The 13006-nt window shown below is 33.7% G+C and overlaps 1 protein-coding gene across 11 annotated transcripts in view; it reads right to left on the bottom strand.

The window, feature by feature from the left end:
• LOC113873580 (ubiquitin carboxyl-terminal hydrolase 13-like) overlaps nt 1-12602 on the bottom strand; it is a 33415-nt gene extending 20813 nt beyond the window's left edge. For 5 of the 11 annotated variants that reach the window (XR_003505952.1, XR_003505953.1, XM_027511755.1 and 2 more), the window contains exons 1-10: nt 12428-12602; nt 12127-12208; nt 11280-11433; nt 11022-11179; nt 6868-7133; nt 6569-6787; nt 6335-6443; nt 6130-6245; nt 5755-5853; nt 5049-5158 (exon numbers count right to left, since the gene is read on the bottom strand). Coding sequence is in view for 9 of the 11 variants with exons in the window: in XM_027511755.1 (XP_027367556.1) it covers nt 5049-5158; nt 5755-5853; nt 6130-6245; nt 6335-6443; nt 6569-6787; nt 6868-7133; nt 11022-11179; nt 11280-11433; nt 12127-12208; nt 12428-12457 (1343 nt within the window). In the remaining 2 variants the exon portion in view is untranslated. The remainder of the gene's footprint in view (nt 1-5048; nt 5159-5754; nt 5854-6129; nt 6246-6334; nt 6444-6568; nt 6788-6867; nt 7134-11021; nt 11180-11279; nt 11434-12126; nt 12209-12427) is intronic. The other 6 variants (XM_027511760.1, XM_027511757.1, XM_027511759.1 and 3 more) reach the window with 5 other exon arrangements.
• Nucleotides 12603-13006: the final 404 nt, after the last annotated feature.

Consider the following 13006-nt stretch of genomic DNA (forward strand, 5'->3'; position numbering starts at 1 on the left):
ATTACCTTTGTTAATATAAATACACAACCTAAGGTGTAGTTGAGAGACACACAGAATTCATCACATACCTTCTCATTCTCTCATCTTAACAAAAAACATTCCAACTTTTAGAAAGAGAGAGCTAACTTGCCCTTTTGCCCCTATTTAATATAGGGGCCACAATTGTCACCTTTCATGGTCGTGAATTGTGGCATGACAGCCACTACTATACATAACCGTGACACGGGCCCAGAATCACTAAGAGGCATCATCTGTTATACAAGAATTTTGTATCTTCACCTACAAAATCCTAAGGCAAATCATGTCTTAAAACAACTTCCTAAGCTTTACATTTTTCCCCTGTAAAATGATGCCTCTTAGTATTTTACGGGAGGCTCATTATCATAGGAAAAAAAAAGCGAAAAGTTTACCAAAATGTTTTAAAAGATATGATTCATATATGTGGGTGGGTGTATCAACAAAGGATTTAATCAATCAAGGGCCTCTCACCTTCCTCATCATCATTGCTGAAAAGTGAAAAGTTTACCAAAATGTTTGTATTAATACCCTTATCACTTAGACAATCAATATCACCAATGCCTTCTTCCATTCAAGTTAATAAAGTCTACATGTTTCCTCACATCTGCATCAAAGAAGAACCTTTTAAAGTACTCTTTAAAAAGTAACTTTCAAGCCTTGATTAGGATTATCACTTAGCCATTCATAACCAAAGTATCTACCAACTAAATGAAATATTAATACAAACTTATATAACCTAAAGAAATTGACTCAATCAAATATGCACGGACAAGAGATTAAAGTGCGAGAAAGAAGCTTATAGATGAAAGGGGAAACAGAATCCGAATCTGAGGTATCTTGAACTTTTGAAATTTTAAACAAATTTTCATATCTAAATTAGATTTTAAGATACCTTTTTTTAATATTTAAAAATTGAATTTTCTTTTATAATAACAGTTACTGAGGAGTGTTTGAGCTGGCAACACAAATTTTCTGATGAGATACATGAGTGTCTAACACATTCCATACAAGTGGTGTGAAGGTGTCAACGTCAAAAATGTGTCTGACAGTATGACACCTCACTTCAAAACCATGTCCGTGCATCATAATATCTCAGCAAGTGCTAGTTATATTGATATTTGATTCATATTGATACTTGAGGCAACCTTGGTGATGTCTTGAAATCAGAGGACCACGATACAGATGATGCCACAGTAAACTTTTTACACAAAGAAAACATTTGGATAGAATATACGGATTCCTCACACCCTCCACATAAGCAAAAATTTTGAAGCCTACAAAGATAACTTTCTCAAGACATCGTGGTAATTTGTCTGATTAATAACCTAACTGATATTATAAATAGGCACACTAGATTATTGTATTTGGGTATAACAACTTGTTATCAACTCCTTGTGTAAACACTAAAATTTCAACAATACCTAAATAATAAATTACTAAAAGATCTCCAGTCAATTAATGAAATTTGAGTAATTTAGGATGGCAAGCAAAGGAAAAATGAGCAGATAGCCTAACTAACAACTATAGAGAAGAATAAATTTTAATTTTGCACAACGCCTTGCTAGAACAAACCACACTTTGCTCGAAATTCTAACATCCAAAACAATCCACTAAAATATAGTACCAACAAATGAAATTGCATCCAAGTTACCAGTCAACTGGGTATGTAAAAGAACCCAAGATGGTCAATCCTGTCATAACCCAACTATCTCAAAAGCTTAAGAGATTGGGTGAAGGCATGTAAATGTTTATTACAACTCTTAACAAATTCTTCATGCAAGAGTATTTTGGACTAAAAGTATGAACAATGCACAACCCAATTTAACTCAACTTTAATTTATAAAAATGAAACTATTGACCACTTTTTCAGGAATGCATCAATTCCACGTCAAGAACCAATAATTCTAAAAAATAATGCTGTTGAGTAAAGGCAAGTGAATGTTTTAATTACATCTCTTAACAAATCCATTAATTGAATATGATAATGGTGTGCTGGAAGCCAACCCATACAGAATTCAACCTTATAAATGAGTTCATTATCATAGGAACCAAAAAATTTCTCAATAAAATTTGGAAGCCATGGTAATAAGGAATATGACAACAATATGAATTTGGGTTGAGCAAATTATCCCAAATAATAAAAAAAATCCTGTTACTAATGAGGGGAGGGGAATACAGAGGGGAATACAGAAAACAAAAAACTTCACTTCACCAGCACTGTTATGCTGCGCTTGAATGCAGAGAAAAAATGAGATAAAAAAGATAGAAGAAAAGAAAATAATGAGAAAAATTATTTTCCTCTTCTGTTGTTTTCAGGAAAAGAAAAAAGAGAAAGAAATTGATTATTTTCTTCTTGTTTCGTTGGAATGAAAAATGAGAGGAAATAATAAAATGCACAATGTTAAATGACTATCTTTTTTATATAATAGTGGGGAGGTATGCTGATGGACAACTTATCATTTCCACATATTATCTTTCTCTCTACCATAGGAGAAAAAATCCTCACATTAGTTTTTATTTCCTGTTCCTCTTCTCTAATCAACCAAACAATGAAAAATGTAGTTTTCCTTTATACTTCTCTTATTAGAAATGGATCAAGCCTTCAATCCCAAAATGGAACTTAAGAGGGGAGGATTGTCAAGTCTTATAAGAACTACTTTAGCCATATTCCTAGCTGACATGGAACATCTTAGCAATTCTTCACCCATTCTCTTAACCAAACAAAGATTTGGATAAGGTAAGTACAAGCAAATGTTGAAGTCCGGCTGTAGTCTTTTTTGAAGCCAAAAACAGAACTCTGCTCCTAATGAGTTATTTGGAGGAAAGTTAGTTGCACTGAATGGGAAGGGTGCTGGAGGCCCATGATGGGGTTTGGAAGGGGAATTCAGTATTAAGGAGAGAAAGAGGGGAGAAGTAGGACAAGGAGAAAACTCATAATTCAGCCTCAAGCTTGGGCAAGGAAACTCTGGTTCCTAGTCAAAATCAAGATCCTACATATGATCGGAAAAGGGGTCAAAGATCATAACTCATAGGATCGTAACACGAATCATCAGATCTTACAAATTTACACATTCATATAAATTAGTATAAATAAGAAGGAAAAAAAAAAAAGATATTCAAGAAAAACAGAAAATTATAATTCATTTAAGGTCATACATAACTCATCAAACAAGAAACAATTTAAGTAAACTTCAAACTAAATACAAAATATCCAATGTTTCTAATATTCAAACACATGATCCAAACCAAAGTCTGAAATTTAGATATCTAATTTACCATATGTTACTCATAGAATACAAGTTGTGTAGTTAAAGTGGAGAAAGGCATTAGGAGTAATATCTGACCGTAAAGTACCTATCAAGCTAAAAGAAAAGTTTTACCACACTTCAATATGAATCTTATATGGAAGTAAATGTTAGGCCTTAAAGGAACAACACAAGAAGAAAGTAGAAGTGACAGAAAAGACAGGATAAGAAATGATAGTCTACGAGAGAGTATTGGAGTAGCACATATAGTGAAAAAGATAACTGAAAATCATCTAAGGTAGTTTAGTTACATGCAAAGAAGACATTTGGAGGCACCAATAAGGAGAGTAGATTGCATGACTTTTAATTCAGTTAAAAAGGGATGAGGGACACCCAAAAAATCTTTAGACGAAGTTATTAAAAGAGACATTTTGATTAAACAGAATTTTGAAAATACAGTTTTTGACTAAGCTCAATGGCGTGCGTCATGTGATTCATGTAACCGACCTCACCTAGTGAGATAAAGCTTGGTTGTTGTTTTTGTTGTAGTAATTTACCATATGTAAGAAGATGAAGATCAGAAACAGAGTACAGCAACAGAGAACAACTCCCACAAGCACAACAGCAGCACGTAACCAAAGCAGAACAGGATGCGCAGACCAGGCACCCATCCAAGAGCAGTAGAAGATGAACAGAAACAGAACAGCAATAGAGAACAGAAAAATGAGAAGAACAGAAATACTGAGCAGAACACTCACAAGTCCAGAACTGCTTGCAGCTCACCAGAAAATACTAGCAGAACAGCAGTCACATATTGGCAAGTCGCAGGTCACCAGAGCAGAACAAGGTTGTAGTGAGGCCAACTGAGTGAAATCACAGTGAAAATCAGAGGAAAACGAGTTTAGGGTTCTGGATCCCTTTCTATCAAACCAGGTCAGAAAATGGGTCCTTGGTCAGCAGGTCAAAATTCGACTTTTAAACACAGTGGGATTGCCTACTGATCCTACGATTGAGCATGCCAATCCCACCCAATTCCACCATTTTCCAATTCCGCTTGCAAGTTAGCATAGCATCAGGGATCATAGAATTGCACAATTCTACACATCAGCAAGCAATTCTGACTACCATCCTTGAGTGCTTTTCTTTTATTTAGTATAATTGATACTTTATTCATTTCTTTTGATTGTTGTCCTTATCAAGATTCAAGGTAACAAGCAGGGATCCTTATAAGATGGTAGAGATGGGAGTGTGCGGCAGTTTTTTGGCATTCTATTATCTTTCCTTTTGGCTGTAAACTGGGCAGAGGTTCTTTGCATTCTCCGAGGGAGCTAGGCTCTGGGATCACAGGGGTAAACATCCTTGTAATATTTCCATTTTATTAAATAAAACATATCCATCTCCATTTCATTTTTCAGACTCTGACAGTGACAAAAATGTAGGATAAATAGGTTTTCATTTTCACTCATTGTTACACTTTCCTGTCCAGCATGAGTAAAACCTTGTGGGGTAGAGTGCAAGTGTATAGCACTCTACTATTGACCATCTACATTTTATGGTGGTACTGAGTGAGTATGAAGCAGCTCTCTTTCTAAATTTTCTACCTTCTCCTTTTTCACCAATTCAAGCAAAACCATAACTTCAGTTTCATGATCCAGCATACCATGCAATTCCAAAGGGGCATTGTATAGAAAAATGTTGTTGACACAGTCAGTAGATACATAAAAGATTTCACCAAACAACAGAAGATGCCATTATTTAAGATCAATGAAGAGAAATTTCCAATACCTGTGAAGTGTATAAAGATTGCGAATACTTCTGTCTGCTTCTGGAGATAGATACTTGCCATTATCCCTATCAAGATCTAATTGCAAGGGGAACTCATAGCGGTCATTGATCTGTCACCAATCAAGTCAATCGCCATGCCAGATACAGGTGTCAAAAATTAAAAGAAAAGTTTACAAACAGTATAATAAACCAAGAAAAAGATTATTCAATTTATCATATATAGTAACCATATGCAATGGGAAAAAAAATAATCAAGGCAAGACACAAAATTAATACACATCTAAGACAGAAAACAACTATTGTATGTTTCAACTCTCAAGTACTTGAAAGTTAAAACCATTAAGCTTTAATTTATAAACAAAGTCTATAACATGATAAAGGACAAAAATTCCTGGATTAAAGAGATAGACAATCCCCAAAAATAAGAATAGCAATATCATTCTTGTGAGACAAAGATTACTAGATGAAAGTCAGAGAGAACCCCAAAATGGACATTTACTTAGAAATTTAAAAAATGGACTCTAAATGTAGTGCATTGAATTTTTAAAAATAAGCCAAATGACATTAACCACATCATTTACTAGAAGAAAAAAGGATAACTGCAACTAGCAAAGAAGAACCAAAACAGAAATGGTAAACACAGGTGAAAAATATGAGAAAATCAAAAGGAAAAAGATTTTTATTGATTCTTGAATTTTAAACTAACCTTTACCATGGTGTCTCGCATAAAATCATACTCGAAACGTTTTAATTGAAGCTGAAGGACAGGTGGGAAATCAATGAATAATACACCCTTCCTAGCATCCTGAAATTGTAGTCATAATCATGTTCTAGGAAAATAAACATTCTAAAACGTGAAAATAATAATAAAGAAAATATTAATAACAAAAGTAAAAGTTGTAAAAAAACTAATCAAACAGTAGTCAGTAATAATTCAAGTAAACAGTAAACTATAAACAAAAACAAAATAAAGACACAGGTTCAGCCTGAAGTTCAGCAGGTATCTACAGATAAAATAATGCAAGTAATGAAGTTCAGCCTGACAAGAAAAGGCAGAAAAACACACGGGTTCAAATTTTACCTGTAAACCATAATTCTCTGCCTGATACTTGTTATCCCCCTCAAGCCGTTCCACTTCCACATACTTATCGAAAGAAGCATACACATCCTTACAACCTTTCACATCAAGCTGAAGATCTATAATCAAATATCCAAAATTCTATAAGGTCCAAGCATACATGGAATGTTGTAGTAAACAACAGCATTGTAAAGGTAAAAATGCATACCATAAAATGATTCTTTTCTTGTTGATTTATAATCCACACCTATACATTCAATATAGTTCATATGGTGGCCTTCAAACAACTGCTGTATAGTGCCTTCCACAACAGTTCCCTGGCCAGGAGCAGACCTCAATAAATAATCTCCAAGATATAAAAAAGAATACACAAGTATCAAGAGTAAAAGCTACCTTAACAAGACAAAATAACAATACGAAGCCAGCATGAAAAATCCAATACCTTCATTTTGTCTTCCAGTTTTTCACAAAGAACCCTATTAAGTTCTTGAACATCATGCTGCATGAATGAATCATATGTATCCCATCCAAAAGACTTGGTTAACTCTTTCGTTGCTACACTAGTGTCACTATACTGCAATTTGTAAAACAAACTCTGTAATGCTAGAGGGATGCTTCCTGATGGCATATCATTTTCTGTTGTAGGCATATGGTACACGGCCTGAACAAACAATTTTATGCATTAGGTGTTTCCCATTTTGAAAAAATAAGAGCTTACCAGGTTATACGCTACTGGCTAACCTTTCGAAAATAAGGAATGTGATACAATGTCTGAAGCAGAGAATTCATGTAACAAGTAGCTCCTTGGTTTTTCAGTCCAACATAACCAGTTTCCTTTTTTGAGTCATGTGCCCAGTAATCAAGATCTTTACGCACAGCAACATCAGCCTCAACAACACATGTATCGTTCACAAGATAACCTCTAGTAGGATCATATAATTCAGCAAGCGGCATGAAATTAGTGAAACCCCAATCACTCTCACGTGCATTGAACTGGTGTTGTGTTTCTGGAATATGAAAAAATAATCAAAGTAGTTTTTCTAAATAAAGAAATAGAGGGAGGGAGAGAGAGAAAGAGAAAATCATCCTGAGAGGATGATAAGATATTCTCCAACAAACAGAAACAACTGAAAAACAAAGTAGAGAACCAAAGATACAAAATACAACATAACCGTCAAACCTCCCGGAATATCAGACAGGGAAATCTTGTAAAGAAACAGTATTGTGGGGAAACAAACAGAATATATATACAAGGGAAAAGCAAAAGAAGAAGATTTTGATTCATTAGTTGTGTCTAAAAAGAAACATATCCCAGAAACTCACACTGTCTTTGTTTGCTCATATAGGATGGAAAGAAATGCAATGGATTGAAATGAGCCAGAAGTGCATCACTAACATTGTTTGGTCAAAGTGTAAAGGCTGAATTGAAACACAACTTCGGAGGGCCCCATATAAATATACCCCCTCCAATTTGACGTGAAATATTACAGCAAGACCATTATTTTATTTTATTTTATTTTTGTTTCCATTGTTTAAAATATAAAATTATTTTTTATAACAGAAAAACAATAAATAATTTATATTATGAAAAAATAATATGTATTAATTGCATTCCACTCTTTCTTCCACCTATTCAAACAACCAAAGGGAAAAATTCTTCATTTCTTTCCTTCTTATTTCTTTCCATCCAAACAATATATTATTTATACTCTATTTTCAATTTATTTACATTCTTCCTATTTCTTTCATTCTCATTTCTTTCCTCCCTAATTCACTTCCTATCCAAACAAACCATAAGAGTGGAATACTAGCTGATTTTCTTTCAAATTTTCATTTACACAAAATGATTTTAATTTTCAAATTTTGATATAGTTTATCTTAATAATTCTAAAGCTGCCATCACAGTTCACAACTTCAAGGAGCTGTATAGTTTGAAAAAACATTATTTTTTTTTCATTTTCTCTTTTGACAATGGTTTTTCACCATTTCTATACATATATTTAAAACCAAGAAATATAATGAAAGCAATGAGACAATATTGTGATTATTAGTGAAAATAACAATTAAAATAGAAAAAGTTCTCTAAATAAACGAGCCCTTAATTTTTCATTTTGAAAAGGAATGAGGAAAATAATTATTTTTGTCAGGGGTAAAAGAGTATGGAATTATAACACCATTACAGACCTCATTCCATGGAACGGAATCAGAAAGATCAAAATTACATACTTGGTTGAATATGTATTTTAATTAGATTTTTGTGGGTATTTCTTTAAAGAAAAAACTTGCTCAATTAAAATGTGCTTAAAAAATTTAAGACAACTAGAAAATTTTTTTAATAATAGCTAAAACCCTGAAGAAAAAAAAGTTTTAGTACTATACTTACAAGTTAATAAGAGTAGCACATGAAAAACAGCTATTATCATAAAAGCACTCTCTTTTAAAAAAAAAAAAACACTTATCCTAATGCACACTAATTTTTAGGGGGAACAAAACATTTCAAAACATCTCACAGTAAGATTTTGATTATAAGCTTTGTTAAACACAAAACAAGCTAATCCGAACCCACACTAAATGGTACCTAATCCTAACTTTTATTTTCCCAATAAACCATCATTAATTTTATAACACAACAACTACCACCTTTTCTTTATATCTTTGTGATTTTTCCTCCTTTTTGTATCAGAAATAAATTTAATTTTAAACACCAACCTTTTTTTCAAACTAAAGTTAAACCTTAACTGGCACTTAGGACCAACTCAGCCATCCCAACTTCATAATATACTAATGGAGAAACAAATCCAGATAGTTGGATGTCCAATGTGGTGTACAGATACTGGTTGTCATAGACCCAAAAGAAACTACAGCTGAACCAACCCCTAACCCACTACTCACTCACATTTTTCCCAGTCAGGCCCAAAATTTCTGGCACGCCCACTGCTTGTTGCTGGTCTGCTCACCTACACAGGTCCAGGCCTCCGTTCAAGCAGGACTTCTAATCTGCTTTGATCTGACTTCTGATTCGCACCCTCAACGGTAAGTGTCTCTTTTTTCTGTATGTGTTGGGTACTTTACATTCCACTAATTTTAATTTAATTAGTTTTTCGTTCTATTAATTTCATCATCTTACTATATTATGCATCCTTAATTCCATTTTTATTGAATTGTTACTTTGGCCTTTGATTGATGCTGATTTAGTTATTTAATCTATAACTTTTGTTTATTAATTCAGGTGTACACAGCTTGGGTTTGTTCAGTTTTAGTAAAAACAGAATTTGAACAAATCAAAACTATTTGGTTCAGTTTGCAAGTTTTTTTTGCCAAACCCAAACTATAACCATAAAAAGTAGGTTGGTTTGGTTCAGTTGATAGGATTTGACATTTTTTTATTCTGCCAACAAAAATAACATTCCAAAACTAACACAAGGAAAGGAAGATCAGCTGAAGGAATTCTTCATTAACTATACTCTTTTCGCACCAATAAATGGGTCCTCCATGTGTTGTAGTAAATGGAAGCACCAGCATTATGCTGCAAGAATCCATTAACATTAAAAGGAAAAAAAAAAAGGAAAATAGGCATTTCATAAACCCCTCTCAAAGAATCATTTTATATTTTTTAATAAAATAATAAAAATGAAATCAATCCACAAAATGTATTAATTTTGAATATAAAGAATCAATGTGAGATAGATTTGATCTTGGGTACTAGAACTTTACAGAAACCAACAGAGAACAGAGGGGCTGAAGACCGGAAGACATAGAACAACAAAGATTGAACACAAAGATCAAGATGCAATGGAACAAGATAAGTTCATGCACTAAGAGATACAAAGGACTTTTGAAGTGGTAGACAATGAAGAACAGAATGGCAGCATCAGGTAAAAGGCAACCGGGTAAGGGTTTTTCCAACCTCGTATTTTCTAATATGTTAAAAATAATAATAACAACAACATTATCAATACTAATATTAATATGAGGCAACCGGTTCATTGGATATCAAGTCATCAATTCCAAATCATGGAACCCAAGACTCAAACCATTATTAATTGGTTTTCATTGGTTGAATTCAGTTTGAGTCCGACTATATGGACTAACCCAAACCAACTTAATTGGTTCCCTTTGGCTTTTCTAAATCATTATATTGCCAAATCAAGTAACACCTTACACCACTATTATTAATTATGAATGACTTTAATTTTGAGTAATTTTTTATTTTTGAGCATCCATGTGTGTAGCACAAATTATTTCTCTTGTATCTATAATCTTCAATATAGTGCCCATCTTACTATAGTGTTCTCAATGCAAGCTGCTCTGTGCCACTATCCACAATTGATAATTATGTTTCTCCTTTATCAATGATTACAGTCATGTGAATACTAGATACATGCATGAAGAACAATTATTTCACCACTTCACATTGATTTCATGCTCCAAAAAAACGGAAGAGATAAACCATTCCTAAAGTTACCAAACCATGGACTAGGAATGATTAATCAATTATAATCCATTCAGACTCCAATGAATCATCATCTTTCCTTCTACCTTCATGTTACAGTAACAATTAAAAGATAAAGGATTCCTTTTGCCTGACTACAAACTATTGGTATTTGCTTTTATAATGGAAGTGTAAATCAGGAACTCATTTCACATCAAATAATTAATATGAATTAAATGTCTGAAATGATATCAAATTGTCAAGACCCAATCCCCTTTCATTTTTAGGTCTGCATGCAACCCAACACGCTAGCTTAAATTATTTACAGTCCACAAAATAGAACCACTATTAAGGTTTTCTCAAATGATACACCTCATAAAAAAGAGGGATATTTAACTCCTTTGTCACTTGTTCAACTCGGTTAAGAAAATATTTCAATGAATACCAGCTGCAGAGAAATTACCTTTTCTGATTGAATATTTACTATGAATTTGATTAACAACAGTCAAGCTGAACTGGGCATATCTACTCCAACCATAAGGCAACATAGGTGAATCTGCAACATCTACATACATCGACATATGATCAACATTGTTCCCCTTTGGAAAGATAAGTATCCGCCTGCTCATTTCAATTAATGTCAATCAGGGCCAACATTCATAACAAGTATAACTTGGCACCCATACACATAAGATAAATACTGGGGTAGAAATGGACTTACCATTTGTAGCCCCCAACACTGAAAATGTCAGAATAAATTTTTTTTGTGAGCCTTGAAAAATTGTCAATGGTCCACGTGAATCTCGCGGATGGGGGGTCATCCACTGTGGGAGCATCAACCGTAGTCATGTTTTCTGCTTGGACTGCTACCAAAATTGAAAAGGAAAAAAAAAAGAAGCTAAGCAATAAAAACAAACCTAACCATTTGTCGGTTGTGCCAGATATGAAAAATATAAAGCAGAATGGAGCAATGGAACCAAAAATCTATCAACTGCACCTCCTGCCCGCCGGGCAAAAATCCAGAACTTTAAACACCACATGGAAGAAAGAGTCCCAAGGTTCAAATTACCAATCTTACCCAATCAAGAAAAAATACAGCGTAAAATAGAGTTTGCTTTTTTACCACACACGTTAAGCCCAACAAAATGGCAAGAACATCACCATTTGCCATTGCTACCCTTACTATTGCATCCAAACCAACCAACCCTATAGACTCGCACTTACCTTTGTCAACCTAAACACATACACTCACTCAACAAACTCGTAGCTAAATTGGCACCAGTCTCCCACTCTCAAAGCGCTATTTGGTACGAACATTTGTTGTTTTCACTAATAATTACATAAATATCACTCTATTTTCACTTACATTCCTATTTCCAAGTACTTCTGAAGGAACACACCCACCACCGGCCACATCCGACGCACATATAATGAAAAACAAACTAAACTCACATAAATTGAATGAAAAAGCAAGCAAATTCAATCAATACGACGCCATTTGAACACTCATTCACTGAACTTATCTCCGACAACAAGCATTACCGAAATTCAAAAAAAGTGACAATTACCTTCCATTGGTTGAGGACCTTCGGGCACGTCGGAGTTAGGAACCAGCATCTCATCGTCCTGCGGCTCCACCTGTTGCTGTCGCTGCACACAACAAAAACAAACGTCACAATCAAGAAACACGGATCCACTCATCAAAAACCCTAGCAACCGTCCACAGAAAAATCGAAACAGAAAAAATGAAAAATAAACGATGAAATGCAAGAACAGTATCTGTGATTTCAATTGAATTGAATTTGCAGAAAGGAAAGACAGAATCGATCGAGAGAGAGAGAGAGAGAGAGAGAGAGAGCTGGCTATTACATCTAATGGCGGAGGAGTCATTAGAGTCATGGGAAGGAAGAGAGTCACTGCAATGAGAGAGGAAACTTAAGAGAGAGAGTGAATTTTTTTATGATTCAGAAGTGAAGGAATGAATTGTGTTTGTGTTGGTATATATATAGGGACAGAGTGAGAGTGAGCGATGTTAAGAAGCAAAGCGGACCATGGTTTTCAGTAAGAAGGGCTGCTAGCGCACACAAAAGGATATTTCAGGAATTTCGTAAAAATCATTCGCCCAATTATTATACGTATTAGGACTGTTGTTCTCCGTACGATATTGTTTAAAACCATTTTTTATTTTTCAGTATTCACTCGTCTTAAAATTAATTTTAATAATTATGATAATTAGATATGGCCCTATTTAAGTGAAGATAAGTTTTTAAAAATAAAAAATCATTATTCTTTTACAAGTTAAAAATAATTTATATCTTTAAATTTTATACCAAATAAGAGAGTTTTTTACAACTTCTTAAAAAATAAAAAATATATAAAATTTATCAGTAATATTTTTTATTATAAAATTTTACTTGTTTTAAATTTTTAAACTCAAACTTAAGAGTT

Source organism: Abrus precatorius, unplaced genomic scaffold (assembly GCF_003935025.1).
Source record: "Abrus precatorius isolate BTA unplaced genomic scaffold, Abrus_2018 Scaffold7, whole genome shotgun sequence".
NCBI lineage: Eukaryota > Viridiplantae > Streptophyta > Magnoliopsida > Fabales > Fabaceae > Abrus > Abrus precatorius.